The 24,377-nt window shown below is 38.9% G+C and overlaps 1 protein-coding gene across 1 annotated transcript in view; it reads right to left on the bottom strand.

Moving 5' to 3' along the window:
* Positions 1-24,377, bottom strand: part of HERC5 (HECT and RLD domain containing E3 ubiquitin protein ligase 5) — a 56,278-nt gene that overhangs the window by 2,540 nt on the left and 29,361 nt on the right. Inside the window, exons 14-20 of the mRNA XM_064369137.1 lie at positions 23,148-23,261; positions 22,192-22,302; positions 20,389-20,559; positions 16,641-16,784; positions 9,064-9,230; positions 3,923-3,989; positions 2,942-3,012 (exon numbers count right to left, since the gene is read on the bottom strand). Coding sequence (XP_064225207.1) covers positions 2,942-3,012; positions 3,923-3,989; positions 9,064-9,230; positions 16,641-16,784; positions 20,389-20,559; positions 22,192-22,302; positions 23,148-23,261 — 845 coding nt within the window. The remainder of the gene's footprint in view (positions 1-2,941; positions 3,013-3,922; positions 3,990-9,063; positions 9,231-16,640; positions 16,785-20,388; positions 20,560-22,191; positions 22,303-23,147; positions 23,262-24,377) is intronic.

Raw genomic sequence — 24,377 nt, 5'->3', positions numbered from 1 at the left:
GAATAGAAAAATTAGCTGGGCGTGGTGGCTCCTGTCCGTAGTTCGAGCTACTCGGGAGGCTGAGGCAGAAGAATCGCTTGAACTGGGGAGGCAGAGGTTCCAGTGAACTGAGATTACACCACTGCACTCCAGCCTGGCGACAGGGTGAGAATCTGTCTCAAAAAAACAAACAAACAAACAAAAAAAAACAAGCAGACAAAAAATTTTAAGGACCTAGAAGATTAAAATACAATAAATGATCCAAGAAACCTATTTAGAATACTGCAGCAAGATCTCTACATAGAAAACTACATAACATTTTTTCAAGAGTGACTACAGACAAGCTAAACAAATGGAGATTCTATATTCATAGATTAAAGACTCATTATTTTAAGATGTTGCCAGGTGCGATGGCTGGTGCCTGTAATCTCAGCACTTTGGGAGGCCAAAGCAGGCAAATCACCTGAGGTCAGGAGTTCGAGACCAACCTGGCTAACATGGTGAAACCCCATTTCTACTACAAATACAAAAAATTATCTGGACATAGTGATGCGCGCCTGTAATCCCAGCTACTCTGGAGGCTGAGGCAGGAGAATTGCCTGAACCTGGGAGGCAGAGGCTGCAGTGAGCAGAGATCATGCCACTGCACTCCAGCTTGAGCAACAAGAGCGAAACTCTGTCTCAAAAAAAAAAAAGGCCAACTTTCCCAAAATTGATCTATATAGGTTTAATACAATCACATTTTTTTTTTTTTGAGATGCAGTCTTGCTCGGTCACCGGGGTGGAGTGCAATGGCACGATCTCAGCTCACTGCCACCTCCACCTCCCGGGTTCAAGCAATTCTCCTGCCTCAGCCTCCCTAGTAGCTGAGACTATAGGTGTGTGCCACCATGCCCAGTTAAGTTTTGTATTTTTAGTAGAGACGGGGTTTCACCATGTTGGCCAGGATAGTCTTGAGCTCTTGACCTTGTGATCCACCCACCTGAGCTCCCAAAGTACTGGGGTTACAGGTGTGAGCCACCACACCTGCCACAATCACAGTTAAATGAAAAAATAAAACCTGATCCATATCTTGCATCTTACTAAAAAATCAATTAAAGTGGATTGTAGATATAAATATGAGAAATAAAATAAGCTTCTAGAAGAAAATATAGGGGAATATATTCATAGCCATAGGATAGGGAAGTATTCAGAAAATAGAAAACAGAAAAACACTAAGCATTAAGGAAAATATTGATAAAGTGGACTACATTACAATTACAAATTTTGGTTATTCAAAAGACACATTTAAAAAGTGAAAAGACAAGCTACAGTATATAAGAAGATATTTGCAGTACATATAACAAAATACTTGCATCTAAAACTCCCATAAACTGACAAGAAAAAAAAAAGCAACAGAAAAATAGACTAAAGATGAGGAATAATTATTTCTGAAAAGAGGATATTCAAACAGCCAATATGCATATAAAGTGCTTAGCATTAGTAATCAGAGAAATGCAAATTAAAACCATAATGAAATACTACTATATACCCACCAGAATGGCTAATTTAAAAAAGACTAGTAATACTAAGTATTAGAGTGGATACAGAGCAATTAGAACTGTCATACCCTACTGATGAAAGTCTGCCTCCATTTTTTGTTTGCGTATTGACAGCTTTCAAGTCCCACTCCTGATCCTTTTTCCTCTTTTGCCTCCACATCTGCACAACACAGGATTGCTCCCTGGGCACCCACTGATGGTTGTATGGCTTAAACTTCCTCACGCATGCTCTGGGTTGCATGGGAACCCTGACCCCGGCCCCATGCCTGAACCACCATAAAAACTAAAGCCACCTGCCTCTCTCTTCACTTAAGCCAAACAGACCAACTTGGATGACTGTCCAGCTCTCCCCAGAAGACCCCATTATGTACTCCACATTTTCAAACTCTCTGGCATACATATGGCATCATCCAAATCAATATCCAAATGAATTTCAGGTAGGAGGGTTGATCCTGCTCCGCATGGGGCAAGGGGCAACCACAAGGCACTGAGCACTTCTCCCAGTTACATACCAACAGAAATGCCTGCACATAAACAAAACACATGTACAAGAATGTTCACCATAGCATTATGCATAATAGTACAAAACTTGAAATACTACAGATATATAAACTGTGACGTATTCATACAATATACAACTATACAGATGGAAATGTTCTATTTCTTGACCTGGCTAGTAATTACAAAGGCATGTTTGCTTTGTGAAATTCACTAAACTGTGCATTTATGATTTGTGCAATTTTCTGTTTTATAGATTACACTTCAATACAAAGTTTTTAAAAAAGATTAGGAAATCATGGAAAAAGATGTGATGTAGGCCAGCATGCTTCCTAGTGATCTCTTTGCTACTTTGACCAACTATCAAGGGGAGGTTCTATAATCCCAAACTTCATGGCTTTAAATGGCATTCTATTAAGATATTGGGAAGTCAAAATACCATAGAAACGTTTTCAACAAATACTTACTATGTGCCTGCAATGGTACCAGGCACCACTGTAGACTACTCTAGGTACTGAATATACAGTGGTGAAGAATACAGACCAAGCTCCTAACACATTCACTATCATGGGGAAAAAAAATGAGAAATAAATAAGCAAATAAACTCTAAGGGTAGGTGACGTGTGATATGAAAAGAAAAAGTAAAGCAGAGTGAATGGATGAAGAGGGACAGATGTTGGTGTTATAATTTTGGACAGGAAGAAAAGGAAAGGTCTCTCTGAGAAAGCCATTTCCATTCTTTACCACAATGTAAACTCCATGATATATATATAAAAACACATACAACACACACCAAATTCTCTGCCTTAGTGAAAAATGATTAATGAGAATGAAAAATTACAAGAGCTAAAAGGAATTTTTAGAGCTCAGTGAAATAAAAATAGTATATATACAAACCAAATATTTCATTTATTTGTACCTACTTGTTAGTCTGGTTGACAATTATGTTACTTCCATTAGGAATTAAGTCGGTGTCATTTCTGTCCCAGTGTACCTGTAACCACAAATGAACTCAGATAATATCTCCAACATAATTTTGAACAATCTATCATCAACAAAAACACTTTGGATCATGCTAACTTTTCTAAAGAATTTTTAAAAATGTATATTTTTGTCACAAAAGATAGCAAGGAATATACAAACAAAAAATTATACCCTATCATACTGAATAAAAATGAATTTTTTCAAAGCTTGAGTTCTCTTATTGTAACTGATTATATTAAACAAATTAATTGGAAAACTGCCATATCTCAGTATTCACTTCATACTGTGTAGACCCAGTATGGTAGATTTACAAAAATGGTCACAAATTCTTCCCATCCTGGTTCTCCTGCCCTTTTGCCTAGTGACTTGCAACACTTCCAATCAAGCAGGGAGGCTCTCTCTTCAGCCACTGAATCTGGGTGTGGCAATGTGAAGTACTTTAGCCAATGGGACCTAACAGAAGCAGAAGCTTGTGTGCTGGAGCTTGCTGTCTCTTCCTCTCTGTAACCCTAAGGCCACCATGTGAAGAATAGACTGCAGTCTTGCTTCAAAAGCCTCAGCTAGCTTACTGGAAATGAGAGACCACAGGCAACCGAGACAAGCTGTTCCAGTTGATACTCTTTAACCCAACCAGCCTCTGCCAGCTACTAGGCATGTGAATGACACCACTGTAGAACATCCAACCCACTTATGTTGGCCCAGTTTGGAAACCCACAAAATTGTATTTGTTGTTTAGGCCACTAGGTTTTAGGCTTGGCTGTTATATAGTAAAATCTAACTGATGCACCCAGATCATGATGAAGAACAATACCTTTCTCACTAATTCAGGTTTTTTAAGTAAAAGTTGACATGTTTGGTTAAATATGTTGAGGATTAATCAGATTAAAATTAATCTGTTAATTGCTTTTATTGTTACTCACATTAAAATGGATGTAAAATACTTCTTCAAAGTTATCACCTTCATCATCCAGAATTGTTTGCAAATTCCTAAGGAAAAAATAATCTTGCCTTTAAAAAGGTAGTAACCATGATCACTAGACATATCATCTAAAATAAAGAACGTATAGCTATTCTGAAGGTAGGAGGTCAGGTATAGTTCACAGCACCTCTTTCTCTGCATACTGATAGTCCAAACAGGGCCAGACCTCAACTAAACATGTCAAATTTAGGAAGTTTATCTGCAATTCTGCAGGCTGACTGCCTACTTTACAGCTCTCTTCCCTTTACCCTAAATTCCTTACCTAATGATTGTAGGTTTCTATCCAGAAAAAGATTCATAACATGTTCACTGATACTGAAAACTCATTCAAACTGGTGTTACCTTTATTGAAGTTTTTTAACTATACAGAATAGGTCTCGTATTAAATATCAGGTATCAGTAACTCTGAGGAGTGGGTGGATCAAATGACCTTCTCTGCATCTCTTGTCCCAATATCATCAAGCTTAAGAAACACCTGAAATTAGACTGCCTTAATCGTTTCAGGGCATTTGTGAGAATAGAGGTCACATCAAAATGGACAGTAACCAATTTTTAAATATTTCCATCCTGTCATTCTATGACGCTTTATACATGCGTTGAAGTAACAGGTCTTGTATTTGCTCATTCACTCAAATATTTATTCGACAAACATTTAAGCAACCCCTACTGTAGAGGGCACAGGGGATGTAAAGTTGAGACTAAGATATTACTGCCAATAAACTCTGGAACTTGAAGGTGAGGTATGCTGATGGGAGTTCCACCTACAATACAGTGAGGTATGTGGGCAGAGAACTATGGAAATCACACAGGTATAGGCTTAAAAGAGCACAGTCCACTAAGGCAGTACCTAGTGGAGTCATGGGGGTGAGGCTGCTCTAGAGACCCCAGAAGAGCCACCAGTGTGCAATTCTTGCCTGAGGGAGAACCACAAGCACTCAACACTAATGTGTAAGAGCTTCCAGGTTGGTTGTGCCCAACAAAGCCATGGGGATTGGGCTGCCTGGAAACTTAGGAGCCTAACCCCAACCCTAGTGTGTCCTGAAGGTGAGACATTGAGTCAAAGATTGTTCTCAAGCCTTAAGATTTAATGTTGCATGCCATGTTGGGTTTTGGAATTTGTTGGGACCTATTACCCCTTTCTTCTTTCCTATTACTCCCTTTTGAATTGGGAATATCTATCCTCTGCCTTTTCCATCATTGTATTTTATTTAATTTATTTATTTTGAGACAGAGTCTCACTCTGTGGCCCAGGTTGGAGTGCAGAGGTGTGATCTGGGCTCACTGCAATCTCCACCTCCCAAGTTCAAGAGATGCTCATGCTTCAGCCTCCTAACTAGAATCACAGGCACATGCCAAATCTTTAAGTTCAGTTTCTTTTCTAATAATAAATTACACTTTAAATAATTCTCCCTGCTTGCATTTTGGTATAAGCAGTCAAGAAAAGCCATAGTGCTCCTTTACTACTTTGCTTAGAGATTTCTTCTGCCAAATATCCTATTTCGTTGTTAAGAATCTTACTTTCCACAAAACACTAGGATACAACACAATTCAGCCATATTCTTTTCTTTGCCACTTTATGTAATAACAAAGATCACCTCTCTTCCAATTTCCAATGTGTTCCTCACTTCCATCTGAGACCTCTTCAGAATTGCCTTTACTATCTATGTTTCTACTAATGTGCTGATCACAACCACTTAGGTAATCTTTAAGAAGACTGGGGATTTCTCTACAGGTCTCCTCTTCTTCTGAGCCCTTGCCAGAACTGCTCTATAGGGCAATACAGGATTTTTCTAGCATGTATCTCAAAACTCTTCCACTACTTACTCATTACCCAGTTCCAAAGTTGCTTCCAACATCCCACTTCTTGGTACCAATTTCTCTTAGTCCATTTAGGCTGCTATAATAAAATACCTTAGACAGTAATTTATAAATAGGAATTTATTGCTCACAGTTCTGGAGGCTTGGAAATCCAAGATCAAAGTGCCAGCAGATTTGGTGTCTGAATCTAAAGAAAATGGGTGATGACCCATTCCTTTTCAATGATGCCTTCTATGTGTCCTCTCATGGTGGAAGGGGCAAACAGGTGCCCTTGAGCCTTGGACCTCTTTCATAAGGGAATGAATTCCACTCATAAGGGCTCCACACTGGGGATTAGGCTTCAAATTATGAATTTTGGGGGAATACATTCAGACCCCCATAGCACCTTGTCTTTTGCATTTTTCTATACCCTCTTGATGAAAAGAGAAGTTCTTTAATCTTATCATAGTTAAATTTATTAATTTTTTCTTTAATGCTGGTGCACTGCATGTTTTCTTTAAGAAATCTCAAAAGATAATTCTTCTGTATTTTCATGACTTTTGCATTTAATATCTAAATCCTTCATCTACATGGAGTTGACTATCATATATGGCATAAGACAAGGATCCACTTTTATTTTTTCCCTAGGTAGATATCATTTTTTTCCAGCTCCATTTATTAAGTAGTACTCCTATTCCCCTTGATCAAGTATGTCACTTCTAATAAAGTTCCATATAGGCATGGGTCCATTTCTGAGATTTCTCTTCTGTTCTATTGGAAAACCTGCACCAATATCATACTGTCCTAATTAATACAGCTTTCTAATAATTCTTGATAGCTGACAGACCAAGTTCTCCATCTTTATTTGTCTTAAGAATTATTCCTGGCTATTCTTGGCCCTTTGTTGTCTGTCTATATAAAGCTGACAGACCAAGTTCTCCATCTTTATTTGTCTTAAGAATTATTCCTGGCTATTCTTGGCCCTTTGTTGTCTGTCTATATAAATTTTAGAACCAGGTTGTCAAGTTTAATAAAAAGTCTCCTGGGATTAAAATTGGAGTTTTATTGAATATAGAGATCAGTGGATCTGAGCCAGTCCAGCAATTCTTGGGAATCCTGGGGCCTTTATAGAGTTAATGAGGTCAAAACTATTTTTATAACATCATTAAGATGTTATTTGCCTCTTTCCACATTCTGTTGTGACAAGAGAAGAGTTTTCTGCCAGGTGCGGTGGCTCACACCTGTAATCCCAGCACTTTGGGAGGCTGAGGGGGTAGATCACAAGGTCAGGAGTTCATTGACCAGCCTGGCCAAGATGGTGAAACCCTGTCTCTACTAAGAATACAAAAAAAATTAGCAGAGCATGGTGGTGGGCTCTTGTAATCCCAGCTACTTGGGAGGCTCAGGCAGAGAATTGCTTGAACCCGGGAGGTGGAGGTTGCAGTGAGCTGAGATTGCACCACTGCACTCCAGCCTGGGTGACAGAACGAGACTCCGTCTCAAAATATATACATACATACATAAAAATAAGAGTTTTCAAGAGGCTATATGATACTGTGGAATGCTCTGATAGCTAACAGAATGAATATTTGTATATTCCTGTGTTTAAAATATTTAATTTCTAATCTTGTAAATATTGACAGATGTAACCAACCTAAGTAAAAGCGCTTTGGAGTCCTCAATAATTTTTAAGAGCATCTTAAGACCTAAAAGTTTGAGAAACAATGATACAAATTTAAAGATCTTTTAGTTCATGTATATTGTTGTTTATTAAGTCTTCTGAGGCATAAGCATTATTTACGTTAACTTCAATGTTTCCAGTAAAATAATGACTAATTTATCTCTTTCTTTCTAAATCTTGCGCTTTTGATATTTTTTCCTTTTGTCTTCTTAGTATAGTTAGTATAATGATTAACAGATTCTGCAGCCAGACTGTGTTCAAATCATGGTTCTGCCATTATGGGGCCTTGAGCAAGTTACCTAATCTCTCTGTGTTTTACTTTCTGAATCTGTAAAAGAGGTATGATAATAATACTAAAATCATATTATTGTTCTCACTCTTTTTTTAAAATTGAGACAGGGTCTTCTTCTGTTGTCCAGGCTGGAGTGCAGTGGTATAATCATGGCTCACTGCAGCTTTGACCTCCTGGGCTCAATCTATCCACCCACCTCAGCCTCCTGAGTAGCTGGGACCACAGGCATGTGCCACCAAGCCCGGCTAATTTTTTAATTTTTTTGTAGAGATGAGATCTCGCCATGTTGGCCAGGCTGGTCTCAAACTCCTGGGCTCAAGCAATCCATCTGCCTCGGCCTCCCAAAGTGCTAGGATTAGAGGAATAAGCCATCATACCTGGCCTGTTCTTACTCTTTAAAAAAAAAAATCTCTGTAGTATTCCATTGCATAAGTATGCCAAAAATATATCATTCCCTTATTGAAGGACATTTAGGGAGTTTTTATATTATAAACTATAAATACAGTGTATATTAGCATACACTGATCCTTGCACGGTTGCATATTTCTGAAAGTTAATTGTCTAGAAGTAGAATTGTTGAATCAATAAGGCAAACACATTTTGATTTTGATAAATCCTGCCACACTGTTCTCTGAAAAGGAGTACCAATTTATATTTCCACTAATAATACTTGAAATTAGAATGAAACTTTTCAAGCCCTTGCTAATACCACATAGCATCAACACTTCAAACCACTGTCAATTTGAAGTATAAATTAGCTTCTCATTTTAATATGCATTCTATGAGCACTGGTGAGATTGAAGACATTTTTATTTAGGAGGCATTTCTATTGCTTCTTTCCCAAGTTGCCTTCTTCGATACTTTATCAGTATTTCTTATGGATGTGTAGGGGAATGCTATACACAGCAGGGATATTAAAACCCTTCTACTGTTGCCATTTTTTTGTGAGGTGGTGGCTTGTCTTTTAACTTAGAAATGAGTTTCCATTTTAAAGGTGATAACATGAAACAGCATTTAATACAACCATTACTAGCAGATTTTGCACCAAGGTGCAACCTGTGCTCTGTGCATGACTGCTTCTACACAGAAAAAGTTGAAAGATTAGTGCAAACATTGAAGACCAGTTATGGAAATAATCAACACTTCTTAATAGAAAATGAAACTGTTACCCAACAATTCTTATCAAAGTTAAAACTGGTCTAAAGTACCTAAAATGCTTCTGTTGAACATGAAAATATGAAGTGCGTGAATTTAAATATTTGCCCAAATATATGTTAGATAGGGTCCTTTCTCAGGAACTACATTTACTTACTTTCCCAAATCAGGACTGAGTTCTTTTAAGTCTTCCAATGATGGCATTTGGTCCAAAAGTTTCTTAAACAGTGCCAGTGGGAAAGGGAGGTTGGCAACACTGCAATGGAACAGGGAAAGTCCACATAGCACCCCAAAGAAGAAATATCTTTTCTTCTCAAATTTAGGCTGAAAAACAAAAAAAAAGTCTTAAAGTATTATGAGTTTTTATCAGTACAATAAAAAATTTATATTAAATAAATCTTTGTTCCTCTTTCATAAAATCAAATCTCAAATTGAAAAATTTAAAGCTCAAGATAGGGTTTATATTAGGTTGGTGTAAAAGTAATTGTAGTTTTTGCCATTAAAAGTAAAGGCAAGGCCTGGTGTGGTGGCTCATGCCTGTAATCCCAGCACTTTGGGAGGCTGAGGCAGGCAGATGACCTGAGGTTGACAGTTTGAGACCAACCTCACCAACATGGAGAAACCCTGTCTCTACTTAAAATACAAAAATTGGCCAGGCATGGTGGTGCATGCCTGTAATCCCAGCCCTCGGGAGGCCGAGGCAGGAGAATTGCTTAAACCTGGGAGGCGGAGGTTGCAGTGAGCAGAGATCATGCCACTGCACCCTAGCCTGGACAACAGAGCAAGACTTTGTCTCAAAAAAAAAAAAGTAAAAGAAAAAACTGCAGTTAATTTTGCACCAACCTAATATTTGGCCATTAAGTCAATTCAAATCCCTGCCACTTTCATGCTTGTAATCCCAGCACTTTAGGGGCTGAGGTGGGCAGATCACCTGAGGTCAGGAGTTTGAGACCAGCCTGGCCAAAGTGGTGAAACCTCGTCTCTACTAAAAATACAAAAATTAGCCAGGTGTGGTGGCGGAAGCCTGTAATCCCAGCTACTGTAATCCTGCCAGGCTGAGGTGGGAGGATATCTTAAGCCTGGGAGGTGGAGGTTCCAGTGAGCTAAGATCATACCACTGCACTCCAGCCTGGGTGACAGAGTGAGATTCTGTCACACACACACAAAAAAAGATGAACTGGGCAGAGCCCACCACAGCTCAGCAAGGCTGCTGCAGGCAGACTGCCACACTAGATTCCCTCCTTGCTGGGCAGGGCATCTCTGAGAAAAGGCAGCAGCCCATCAGGGACTTAAAAATAAAGCCCCATCTTCCTGGGACAGAGCACCTGGGAAAAGGGGTGGCTGTGGGCACAACTTCAGCAGACTTAAACATTCCTGCCTGGCTGCTCTGAAGAGAGCAGTGGATCTCCCAGCACAGCCTTTGAGCTCTGATAAGGGACAGACTGCCTCTTCAAGTGGATCCCTGACCCCGTGGTATCCTGACTGTGAGACACTTCCCAGTATGGGCCAACAGACACCTCATACAGGAGAGCTCTGGCTGGCATCTAGTGGGTACCCCTCTGGGACAAAGCTACCAGAGGAAGGAACAGGCAGCAATATTTGCTGTTCTGCAGTCTCCACCAGTGATACCCATGTAAGCAGGGTCTAGAATGGACTTCCAGCAACTCCAGCAGACCTGCAGCAGAGGGGCCTGACTGTTGGAAGAGAAACTAACAAAAAAAAAGAAATAGTTTCAACATCAACAAAAAGGACATCCATTCAGAGACCCCATCCAAAGGTCACCAACTTCAGAGACCAAATATAGATAAATCCACTGGGAGAAACCAGTGCAAAAAGGTTGAAAATTCCAAAAACCAGAATGCCTCTTCTCCTTCAAGGGGATAACAACTCCTCCCCAGCAACGGAACAAAACTGGATGGGGAATGAGTTTGACAAATTGACAGAAGTAGGCTTCAGAAGGTAGGTAATAACAAACTCCTCCGAGCTAAAGGAGCATGTTCTACCCAATGCAAGGAAGCTAAGAACCCTGAAAAAATGGTTAGACAAATTGCTAACTAGAATAGCCAGTTTAGAGAAGAACATAAACGACCTGATGGAACTGAAAAGCATAGCACAAGAACTTCATGAAGCATAGACAAGTTTCAATAGCCGAACTGATAAAGCAGAAGAAAGGATATCAGAAATTGAAGATCAACTTAATGAAATAAAGTGAAAAAACAAGATTAGAGTAAAAAGAAAAGAAACGAACAAAGCCTCCAAGGAATATGGAATTATGTGAAAAAACCAAATCTACATTTGATCCATGTACCTGAAAGCAATGGGGAGAATGAAACCAAGTTGGAAAACACTCTTCAGGATATTATTCAGGAGAACTTACCTAACATAGCAAGGCAGACCAACATTCAAATTCAGGAAATACAAAGAACACCACAAAGATACTCCTCAAGAAGAGCAACCCTAAGATAAATAATTGTCAGATTCACCAGGGTTGAAATGAAGGAAAAAAATGCAAAGGGCAACCAGAGAGAAAGGTCGGGTCACCCACAAAGGGAAGCTCATCAGACTCACAGTGGATCTCTCAGTAGAAACCCTACAAGACAGAAAAGAGTGGGGTCCAATATTCAACATTCTTAAAGAAAAAAATTTTCAGCCCAGAATTTCATATCCAGCCAAACTAAGTTTCATAAGCAAAGGAGAAATAAAATCCTTTACAGACAAGCAAATGCCGAAAGATTTTGTCACCACCAGGCCTGCCCTACAAGAGCTCCTGAAGGAAGCACTAAACATGAAAAAGAACAACCAGTACCAGCCACTGCAAAAAGATAGCAAATTGTAAAGACCATCAATGCTATGAAGAAACTGCATCAACTAATGGGCAAAATAACCAGCTAGTATCATAATGGCAGGATCAAAGTCGCACTTAACAATATTAACCTTAAATGTAAATGGGCTAAATGCCCCAGTGAAAAAACACAGACTGGCAAATTGGATAAAGGGTCAAGACCCGTCAGTGTGCTGTATTCACCTCATATGCAAAGACACACATATACTCAAAATAAAGGGATGGAGGAATATTTACCAAGCAAATGGAAAGAAAAAAAAAAAAAAAACCAGGGGTTGCAATCCTAGTCTCTGATAAAACAGACTTTAAACCAACATAGATCAAAAGAGACAAAGAAGGGCATCACATAATGGTAAAGGGATCAATGCAACAAGAAAAGCTAACTATCCTACATATGTACCCAATACAGGAGCATCCAGATTCATAAAGCAAGTTCTTAGAGACCTACAAAGAGACTTAGACTCCCACACAGTAATAGTGGGGGACTATAACACCCCACTGTCAATATCAGACAGTTCACCAAGACAGAAAATTAACAAGGAAGGCTGGGCGCAGTGGCTCATGCCTGTGATCCCAGCACTTTGGGAGGCCGAGGTGGGTGGATCACAAGGTCAAGAGATCGAGACCATCCTGGTCAACATGGTGAAACCCCGTCTCTACTAAAAATACAAAAAATTAGCTGGGCATGGTGGCGTGTGCCTGTAATCCCAGCTACTCAGGAGGCTGAGGCAGGAGAATTGCCTGAATCCAGGAGGCGGAGGTTGCGGTGAGCCGAGATCGCGCCATTGCACTCCAGCCTGGGTAACAAGAGCGAAACTCCGTCTCAAAAAAAAAAAAAAAAAGAAAATTAACAAGGATATCCAGGACTTGAACTCAGCTGGACCAAGTGGACCTAATAAACATCTAGAGAACTCTCTACCCCAAATCAATAGAATATACATTCTTCTCACCACCACATCGTCTTTATTCTAAAATTGACCACATAATTGGAAGTAAAACATTCCTCAGCAAATGCAAAAGAATGGAAATCATAACCAACAGTCTCTCAGACCACAGTGCAATCAAATTAGATATGAGGATTAAGAAACTCACTCAAAACCACACAGCTACATGGAAACTGAACAACCTGCTCCTGAATGACTACTGGATAAATAATGAAATGAAAGCAGAAATACAGATGTTCTTTGAAACCAATGATAATGAAGACACAACATACCAGAATATCTGGGACACATTTAAAGTAGTATGTAGAGGGAAATTTATAGCACTAACTGCCCATAAGAGAAAGCAGGAAAGATCTAAAATCAACATCTTAACATTACAATTAAAAGAACTAGAGAAGAGGAAACAAATTCAAAAGCTAGCAGAAGACAAGAAATAACGAAGATCAGAGCAGAACTGAAGAAGATAGAGACAAGAAAAACCATTCAAAAAATGAATCTAGGAGCTGGTGTTTTGAAAAGATCAACAAAATAGACTACTAGCCAGACCACTAAAGAAGAAAAGAGAGAAGAATCAAATAGATGCAATAAAAAATAATAAAGGAGATATCACCACTGATCCCACAGAAATACAAACTACCATCAGAGAATACTATAAACATGTCTACTCAAATGAACCAGAAAATCTAAAAGAAATGGATAAATTCCTGAATACTTAAACCCTCCCAAGACAAAACCAGGAAGAAGCCAAATCCTTGAATAGACCAATAACAAGTTCTAAAATTAAGGTAGCAATTAATAACCTACAACCAAAAATATCCAGGACCAGATGGTTTCACAGCCGAATTCTACCAGAGGTACAAAGAGGAGCTAGTACAATTCCTTCTGAAACTATTCCAAACAACAGAAAAAGAAGGAAACCTTCCTAATTCATTTTATTCGGCCAACATCATCCTGATACCAAATCCTGGCAGAGACACAACAAAAAAGGGAAATTTCAGGCCAGTATCCTTGATGAATATCAATGCGAAAATCCTCAATAAAATACTGGCAAACTGAATCCAGCAGCACATCAAAAAGCTTATCTACCATGATCAAGTCAGCTTGATCCCTGGGATGCATGGCTGGTCCAACATACACAAATCAATAAATGTAATCCATCACATAAACAGAACCAAAGACAAACACCACATGATTATCTCAATAGATGCAGAGAAGGGCTGACAAAATTCAACAGCCCTTCATGCTAAAGACTCGCAATAAACTAGGTCTTGATGGAGTGTGTCTCAAAATAATAAGAGCTATTTATAACAAACCTACAGCCAGTATCATACTGAATGGGCAAAAACTGGAAGCATTCCCTTTGAAAACCAGCACAAGGATGCCCTCTCTCACCACTCCTATTCAACATAGTATTGGAAGTTCTGGCCAGGGCAAGAGAAAGAAAGGGTATTCAATAAGGAAATGAAGAAGTCAAATTGTCTCTATTTGCAGACGACATGATTGTATATTTAGAAGTCCCCATCATTTCAGCCCAAAACCTCCTTAAACTGATAAGCAACTTCAGCAAAGTCTCAGGATACAAAATCAATGTGCCAAACTCACAAGCATTCCTATACACCAATAACAGAATTAAAGAGAGCCAAATCAAGAACGAACTGCCATTCACGATTGCTACAAAGAGAATAAAATACCAGCCAGGCGCAGTGGCTCACGCCTGTAATCCCAGCACTTTGGGAGGCCGAGATGGGTGGCTCACGAGGTCAAGAGATCGAGAATAAAATACCTAGGAATACAACTAACAAGGATGTGAAGGACCTCTTCAAGAAGAACCACAAACCACTGCTCAAGGAAATGAGAGGACAAAAACAAATGGAAAAACATTCCATGCTTATGGTTAGGAATAATCAATATCGTGAAAATGGCCATACTGCCCAAACTAATTTATACATTCAGTGCTATTCCCATCAAGCTAGCTACTTTCTTCACAGAATCGGAAAAAAAACTAATTTAAATTTCATGTGGAACCAAAAGAGAGCCTGCATAGTCAAGAAAATCCTAAGCAAAAAGAACAAAGCTGGAGGCATCACACTACCTGACTTCAAACTATATTACAAGGTTACAGTAATCAAAACAGCATGATACTGGTACCAAAACAGATACATAGACCAATGGAACAGAACAAAGGCCTCAGAAATAACGCCACACATCTACAACCATCTGATCTTTGACAAACCTGACAAAAACAAGCAACAGGGAAAGGATTCCCTATTTAATAGACGGTGTTGGGAAAACTGGTTAGCCATATGCAGAAAGCTGAAACTGGATCCCTTCCTTACACCTTATACAAAAATTAACTCAAGATGGATTAAAGACTTAAACATAAGACCTAAAATCATAAAAACCCTAGAAGAAAACCTAGGCAATACCATTCAGGACATAGGCATGGGTAAAGACTTCAAGATTAAAATACCAAAAGCATTGGCAACAAAAGCCAAAATAGTCAAATGGGATCTAATTAAACTAAAGAGCTTCTGCACAGCAAAAGAAACTGTCATCAGTGTGAACAGGCAACCTACAGAATGGGAGAGAATTTTTGCAATTTCTCCATCTGACAAAGGGCTAATATCCAGAATCTACAAAAAACTTAATCAAATTTACAAGAAAAAAACAAACCACCCCATCAGAAAGTGGGAAAATGATATGAACAGACATTTCTCCAAAGGAGACATTTATGCAGCCAATAAACATATGAAAAAAAGATCATCATCACTGGTCATTACAGAAATGCAAATCAAAACCATAATGAGATATCATCTCACGCCAGTTAGAATGGCAATCTTTAAAAAGTCAGAGACAACAGATGCCGGAGAGGACATGGAGAAACAGGAATGCTTTTACACTGTTGGTGGGAGTGTAAATTCGTTCAACCATTGTGGAAGACAGTGTGGCAATTCCTCAAGGATCTAGAAATAGAAATACCATTTGACCCAGCAATCCCATTACTGGGTATATACCCAAAGGAGTATAAATCATTATATTATAAAGACACATGCACACATATGTTTATTGAGGCACTGTTCACAATAGCAAAGACCTGGAAACAACCCAAATGTCCATCAATGATAGACTGGATAAAGAAAATGTGGCACATATATACCATAGAATACTATGCAGCCATCAAAAAGGATGAGTTCATGTCCTTTGCAGGGACATGGATGAAGTTGGAAACCATCATTCTCAGCAAACTAACACAAGAACAGAAAACCAAACACCTCATGTTCTCACTCACAAGTGGGAGCTGAACAATGAGAACACATGGACACAGGTGGGGGAACATTACACACTGGGGCATGTTGGGGGGTGGGGGTCTCTAAGGGAGGGAGAGCATTAGGAGAAACACCTAACATAAAGGACGAGGTGATGGATGCAGCAAACTACCATGGCACGTGTACACCTATGTAACAAACCTGCACATTCTGCACATGTACCCAGAACTTAAAGTATAATTAAAAAAAAAAAACAAATAAATTCCTGCCACAGTTTTGGTTCCTAAAAGTGTACCTGCAATAAAAACACATTAGGCTCAGTAATCCTTATGAACAGTTTTTACAATTTCTTTCCACAGCCTTTGTCTTCAAATTCACTGGGAAAACAGAACTGACATGAAGTATGAGTACCTAAAAAAGATAGTGTTTCTTTTTATCCTGGAATCACATAAATGATCAAAAAATACATTGCTTGAGTTTTATGTGGACAGATATGGGAACCTAGGAAAATAAAACTCCATTTTAAAGAAAATAGTCACCTTATTAGAATTAAAGATTATCTCCACAATTATATCAATAACTCCTCTCCTAACATGAAATAGTCTAGACAATCTAATTTTCTATGGTATATAATGTACTTTTTCTGCCACAAAATACCTTAAGCGAAGAAAAGGGAACTTACCTTGACAGGAAACCACATGCAGGAAGCCCCTTCAGGATACATGAACAACCCATATTCTGGCTGGGTCATTTCTTCAAACAGACAGTAGAAGAACTCTGTCTTGACTCCTCCGAAGTCATACCCAATTTCTCCACTAAATGAAACCTGAGGAAACAGAGCAAATAATACATCACTTCCAAGGCTCCATACTGCTATGCATAAAGTCTCATTTAATAATAGTAAACAGCTAACATTAATTGTGGACCCAAGTATTTGGTAGGCACTGAGGTAAGTATCTCACATTATCATATTTAACCTCTACATTAATTCTATGAGATAATGAGGCCTTGAGAATTTAAATAACTTTTCTAAGTTTATACAACAGCTAGATGGTGCAACCTAGTTTTTTTGTTTGTTTGGTTGGTTTTTTGAGATGAGAGTCCCACTGTGTTGTCCAGGCTGGAGTACAATGGCCCGATCTCGGCTCACTGCAACCTCCACCTCCTGGGTTTAAGCGACCCTCCTGCCTCAGCCTCCCAAGTAGCTGGGGTTACAGATTATACCACCAAGTCCAGCTAATTTTTTTGTATTTTAAGTAGAGACAGAATTTCAATGTGTTGGCCAGGTTGCTAACTCCTGACCTCAAGTGATCTGCCCACCTCGGACTCCCAAAGTGCTGGGATTAAAGGCATGAGCCACCTGGACCTGCCTACAGCTTAGATTTAATCCTATGTCAGTCAAATCAGAGCCTAAAGTTTTTATCACTAAATTGACCTCAACTGTCATCACTATTATAGTCATCAGATCCAAGTATAATGAAAATAAACAGAAAGAAGTCATAAAAATCTGCCAGGTGTGGTGGCTCACACTTGTAATCCTAGCACTTTGGGAGGCTGTGGTGGACAAATTATGTGAGATTAGGAGTTCATGACCAGTCTGGCCAACATGGTGAAACCCCGTCTCTACTAAAAATACAAAAATTAGCTGGGTGTGGTGGTGCATACCTATAATCCCAGCTACTTGGGAGGCTGAGGCAGGATAATCACTTGAAACCAGGAGATGAAGGTTGCAGTAAGCCGTCACACCACTGCACCTCAGCCTGGGCGACAGAGTAAGACTGTCTCAAAAAAAAAAAAAAAAAAAAAAAAAAAAAAAGCAAAGAAAAGAAATCATAAAAACCAGGATGTTCAAAAAACCAGAGCACACATAAGTGTTTTCTGAAGTGGCTATTTGCTCCCTGAGGAGGCTGCATTCCTACTGCTGACACCAATCCCTCCCAAGAGGATGCTATTATAACCCTTCAGTTACCCCTCCATTCCTGCCTTCTCTTGGAATTCTTCACTTGTGTTTATAAATATGTTAAGGTTCCCCTTATTCTTAAAAGGAAAACAAAACCCAACACATTGTCTCCAATACAGACACACAGCTCCTTCTACTCTTGCCAAACTGCGGAGATATATGCCAAACTTCCAAACCCACTTCTCCACTTAAATGGTTCTCTTCAAGAGGACCAAGAACTGCAAATCCCTAAGCTCCAAGGATTTTTTCTTATATCTCATCTCCTTGATGTCGTTAACTCATTTTCCACTTCTAATCATGTCCTTTTTATTGACACACTTTTCTCCCTTGCTTTCTCGTATGAAACACTCTTTACAGTTGTATTTCTCCCTTCTTTTGCCTGCTGCTTAGTTTCTAGAAACAGACTTCCAGACAGTTCTATCCTGGCACTTCTGTCCTTTCTCTGTTCTTTCCCTGGATGCTCATTTTCTCCTTAAACGTTACCACTTATAGGTATATAACCTTCAGATCCAGTGCATTTTCTCTCCTGATTGACAGTCACTTCCAAAGGCCTGTTCAACATTTCTACCCAGATGTTCCACTAGCATCCCCACAAAGCTCCTCTTATTAGCTTCTTTATTTAGATGCATGCCTCTTCCATTCCTAGCAGTGAAATAGTGAAATATTTAAAATCTCTGTAGCAAGATCACGTGTCAAACACTTCCCCCTCTTCTTACTATGGACAAGCTGCCTGATCTCATAAAGCCTCAGTTTTCCCACAAGATTATCAGAAAGATTACAGGGGTCACACATGTAAAATGTCTCACACAGTACCTGCAAATGGTAAATGCTTACTTAGTGTTACCTGAATTTAAAAACTGGATGAATGATATATAAAAGTGGAACTCAAATAACTGAGTGGACTGATTGACTGGTGAAGGACAGAATCACATAACAAGTTCTCTAATGAAGATTTCATCTCCTTCAGATGGAATCTCACTCTGTTGCCCAGGCTGAAGTGCAGTGATGCGATCTTGGCTCACTGCAACCTCCGCCTCCCCAGTTCAAGCGATTCTCGTGCCTTGGCCTCCCAAGTAGCTGGGATTACAGATACCTGCCACCATGCCCAGCTAATTTTTGTATTTTTAGTACAGATAGGGTTTTACCATGTTGGTTAGGTTGGTTTTGAACTCCTGATCTCAGGTGATTTGCCCACCTCAGCCTCCTAAAGTGCTAGGAGTAGAGGCATGAGCCACTGCGTCTGGCTGCAATATACTTTTAAATCAGTATCTTGAGACTTAGTAAAGTCAATCTTTCTTTAACTGAGTAGAAGAAGTGATAAACTAGGGTCTCCAATCAAAAATATTCTATTTACTAAATATTATCAGGCCAATCTTTATCTGTCTTGATTAAGCAGAAAGTCTAGTGTCTGATGGCTGGGCCCATCCTGGCTCTGATGCTTATCAGTTGGGTTAGTCTTGGGTAAGTTACCTAATAGTTCTGTACCTCAGTTTCCCCATCTGTAAAATGAGGGAAAAACAGAACCTACCCCATAGTGTTGTTGAAAGGGTTAAACAAATATGTATAAAGGACTTACAACAGTTCTTGGCACAAGGACAGCACTCAAAATATCTACTGGTCATTATTATTTGGTATCAAATATTTACTAACAAGACAAATTATATGGTAATTAAACCAAAAACCATTTAAGGGGCTTCTAAACATGGTCAAATCTATAATTAGACCCCAAAATAACCATAGGAATTAAAGAGAAAGTTCTCTCTTCTACAAAGCAATTTAGGTTATTACTATTATTATTATTTTTGAGACAGAGTCTCACTCTGTCGCCCAGGCTGGAGTGCAGTGGCATGATCTAAGCTCACTGCAACCTCTGCTTCCTGGGTTCAAGTGATTCTCAATGTCTCAGCCTCCTGAGTAGATGGGATTACAGGCATCCGCCACCATACGTGGCTAATTTTTGTATTTTTAGTAGAGATAGGGGTTCACCACGTTGACCAGGCTAGTCTTGAACTCCTGACCTCAGGTGATCCATCTACTTTGGCCTCCCAAAGTGCTGAGATTACAGGTATGAGCCACTATGTCTGGCCCCAATTAGGTTATTGCATAAGAACAGAAACAATCCCTTAATTCTCTATGCTAACCCCATCTTGCTAAAACCCTTCAAGGGTGGTGCTAGCCAGGCTAGGCCAGACCTTAGAATGGATTGGACCTCTTAGGGCCAACACTGAACTATCTACCTGAGCAGGGTAGGAGGAGAACAACCAATTTGTCTGCTGCTCCTTAGCCCAAACATACTGAGTGAGTGCCCACAGCTACTACCCAAAACTCAAAGGTAACCAGGGAATTAGAGGAACCCCAAAATAAACAACATTTGTGGCAAAGGAAGATAACTTCCTCTCTATGAAACCCTTTGTTACATTCTTTTTTCTTTTCTTAGTAGCAAAAATATTAAGTAAGAATTATACTTTACCCATAACTCTTTCCTCAGGTCTTCATTCTCAAATTGACTTAGCTGATTCAAAACATCCTCAATCAAGTGATTCCTTCTGACCGTTAGAGTAAACATGGGCAGCAAAGCAAATTCAGACTCTCTTTCTTCCTCAACTGCTGCCCACCTAAAATAATGTTTATGTTTTTTAACCTAAGAAAAGAGAAATATTACACTTCATTTTACCATTGGCCCTAAGTAAAAATTTGTAAAGCAGAATACACTGGTTCTGCTTATAAGTACAGGTCACGTTTATGAAAAGAACCTTATATCCACCACTAAAGATAAATGATAACATCATTATTCAGTCTCAGTGAGCATAGAAAACAAGAGGCCTGAAGAACCAAAGCCTTTGTGGAGCCAATCTGGACGAGCAAGTAAGTTACCAACTGGAGGTTTTATCAGACTACTTTCTTGTATACACACAATTATTAATGCTTAAGATACCACAGCCACTTATCATTAACAGGCTAAGAGATTTATTGGTATCCACTGAAACAGTGCACTGCAACATGATGCTCTCATTCAGAAGAGAAGTTCAGATGTTTAGAAAGCAAACAGTCTGCAGGAAAAATCCAGGTATGAGAGACCTCTCCAAAGAGCCTATTCCAGGGGAAAAAACCTAGACAAGAGATTTTAAGGGAGAATTTACCTAAGAATTTAATCAAACAGAGACAGGGTTGGAGGGGTGGAGAGGGAGAGACAGACAGATATATGTTCATTCTGAAACCAAATGGCAATTTTTAGGTCATTAAATTCTATGGCTCTTAGCAGAAAAAGGAGTAAATATTACTTCTATGAAATTATCTCTGGAACCTTGTTTTAAAATCAAGAGAGAATAGGTTATAAGAGTTGAAGCAAAACCAAGTTCTTATATCTTTTTTCTTTGATTTCCCTTTGTTAAATATTTCATTACAGTCATACTCAGAACTCATAAATCAATTTCCCATTTTTATTATGGTAAATGCATTATATAAACTATCTGTTTTAAGGACATATATCTGAATATTATACAAATATATAACACATGACTGCATATGTAAAAGTGATAATAATATCCAACCCTTTGGGTACTTTGTGTGAGGCAGTTTTAAATGCTTTACCAATATTAAGAAATTTAATCCTTATAAAAATGCAATGACACAGGGATTATCTGATAAAATTTCTCGGGAATTTTCAATTGCCTAATTTTACTACTTTGGTGGTATAAGTATTTTGTAAATATTTGATAAAATATCCAACCACTTTGCTGGATATATCTGCAAACATAACCACCTCAGCTAGTAACAATACCATACACAGAAAAGGGGGGAGTCTATTCAAACCTTTATTATGGCACCATCACAGAGTAGTAGCCATTTATTGGGTTCCTAACTTCAGGAATCTCCTGCCACCTCTATTCCTGCTACTGTATCTTTTCATTAGATCGAGCCTCCTTACATATTGGTGCCACTCCTAATCAAGCCCAAGTTTATTATGCCTCTTTGAATACTACCCAGAATACTACAGGCTGCCACTGTCAACTTCAGGTAAAAACCCAACAACTGGGCCAGTTGTCCAAGCTCCATCCCTTGCTACCAAGGCCCTAATTTGCCTCAAGATAAGATGATCCAAATTATGACACTCTGCCTTGCCTTCTTCATTAGAGTGTAAGCTCCTTGAATGCCACAACCATTGGTTTCACTGGTGGGTGGCTCTCTTTATCACCCCCAAAATACTGCATGATTAAGAAGGCACTTAGCATGTGATTTATGCTAATGATGACAAACAAATAGGCATACATACCTGTATTTTTACAAGTGTGTCTGTACGTAGTAGTTTAATTTTTGACAGATTATTAAAGATAAATGGAAAGTGACTGAATATGACACAGCATCCTACATTTTCTAAAGTATCCTAAAAATGGAAATGACAATATTTCTGATGAGTTAAAGGACAGAGAAACCTTACACTTTACCTTATAGCCCTATACTCCTAATGGTTTAAGGTCTCAGTACTTCCAGTGAAAGCAATCCAAATTACCGGTCCATTGTTTTAGTAGAAAATGTATTTTATATGTATCAATGAAAGGTATATAAACAGAATGTTCAGTGCCCATTTAATTTAGCAATTAATTATAAACTTCAGATGCTTTCCCAAAGTCTGTTCTGCTGAAACCTGAGTTTCTGCTATGTGAATTAGAATTCTGCTATGTGGTTGCATTTGGTAAATGGGAAATGATATAACATGGGTAGCTGGTTAGCTCATACATGAATTTTGCTGGGCAAGAGCTGATGTGCTAGAAGGAGAATTATAACCTTCACCTTCAGAGAAAGGAAAAGACTTCAGATCAGCTGCTACCTTAGGAGCAGGAGCCCTTCAACTGTATTTTCAGAAAATAAAGGAGTGCTTATGCCCAAGACACCCTTCCCACAGGGTCTTGGCTCTTGGCTCCTGATGAGTCTCACTGCCTTCCATGGCCACTTTAAGGGTATCAGAGTTCCACTAGTCCTTCTCTAATTACAGGGTAGATACATTTCTACCCTTTTGTTTTTGTGCATTTCTCATACTCCCACAGTCATCCCCCAAGGTGTCAACCACTTTTCTGCTGGAACTCTGACTACAAAATTGCATAGATTTTGAGGAGTCTTAACATTTCCCACAAGCCCTGTTATTTCTATTGTGCAATTTTGCAGAGGACAAAAAATGCCTGTATTAACTCACTGATTATCAATTTCCCCATTTAAACATGTTATACTTACCACAGTCATTTTCCACAAGTACCTTCTGCATACTTCTACGAAAAAATCGAGACGGTACAAGAGTTCATCTACTTGGAAAATACTTTCAGGCAGTAGACATTTCATCTGGTTTACCTTAAATAAAATATGACTTGTGAGAAAGTGTTATATTTAAAGACAATTTTGCTTAATGACGGTTAATTAGATTATCCGATTAAATTGTAAATGAAACACTCTTATAATGACCAGAAAAAAATTCTATCCAATTCCTCAATTTGCCAAAGCCCCAAATTTTCGTGGACATAAAGGGTATCTAAATTTTAATAGTAGAGATTGATGATAGAATGATAAACTTCTAGTTATTTTTAATTCATAGCAAAATGTTAAAGAACTTTCAATGCAAAAAAACAGTGCAATATCCTAAAGTACTCTGAGGTCCAGGTCTTCATGTCTTAGTCTTCAGAACTTAGCAATATACAACTTATACATGTTCACTCTGCTGAGGCATTTGTGGAACATTCCCTTACTGAGAGGAAGTTTTCCAACCATCCACCCCATGATATGATCAGGGTTATTATGACACACACACGAATGCCCTGGCATGTCAGTGAAGACAATGAATAATAATGACACTAGACATTTTGGACATTTTTGACTGTTAGTATTTGATCTCGATGGGGATTATCCTTGAATAAATTACTCTCAGGTGGTTTTCTAAAAACTCATCTTGGTTGTATGCACTGAAACCATGTGTCTAGAATGTTCTTATTGACTCTCGTCCAAACTTCAACTGTCCAGGCCTCCCAGTACAGGTTTCTCACCCGAAGCCTGATGAGACTGTTTCACCCTGTAACTATGGCCCTCTAGACCCGATGATCTTGGCCTTGCATCATCATTATTAGCCTCAAGGTCCCCAGAGTCACAGAGAAAGTGGGTGCTTCATCTTCATGGTTCCTGGTGGCCCCCTGCTGAAGTGGGGGCCTGACAAGTATCAAATATTCTGATGTCACCTGTTAAGGTCAAAGGACAAAGCAGGATCCCCTGAAGATTTCTTTTGTTGCTGTTTCAGTATTTCTTATGATTCTCTTTGTAAGTGGCAAAAACTTTTAGAATACACCTTCCCAGAGTTCTTCAATAAATTTCTGAATTTTTCCAGTTATGTGAAGAAGGTCAATGGTAGCTTGATGGGGATAGCACTGAATCTATAAATTGCTTTGGGCAGTATGGCCATTTTCATGATACTGATTCTTC

The sequence above is a fragment of the Aotus nancymaae genome, unplaced genomic scaffold, assembly GCF_030222135.1.
Source record: "Aotus nancymaae isolate 86718 unplaced genomic scaffold, 86718_ANA_hifiasm-v0.15.2.pri h1tg000006l, whole genome shotgun sequence".
Taxonomy (NCBI): domain Eukaryota; kingdom Metazoa; phylum Chordata; class Mammalia; order Primates; family Aotidae; genus Aotus; species Aotus nancymaae.
This window is presented reverse-complemented; position numbering and strand designations above follow the sequence as displayed.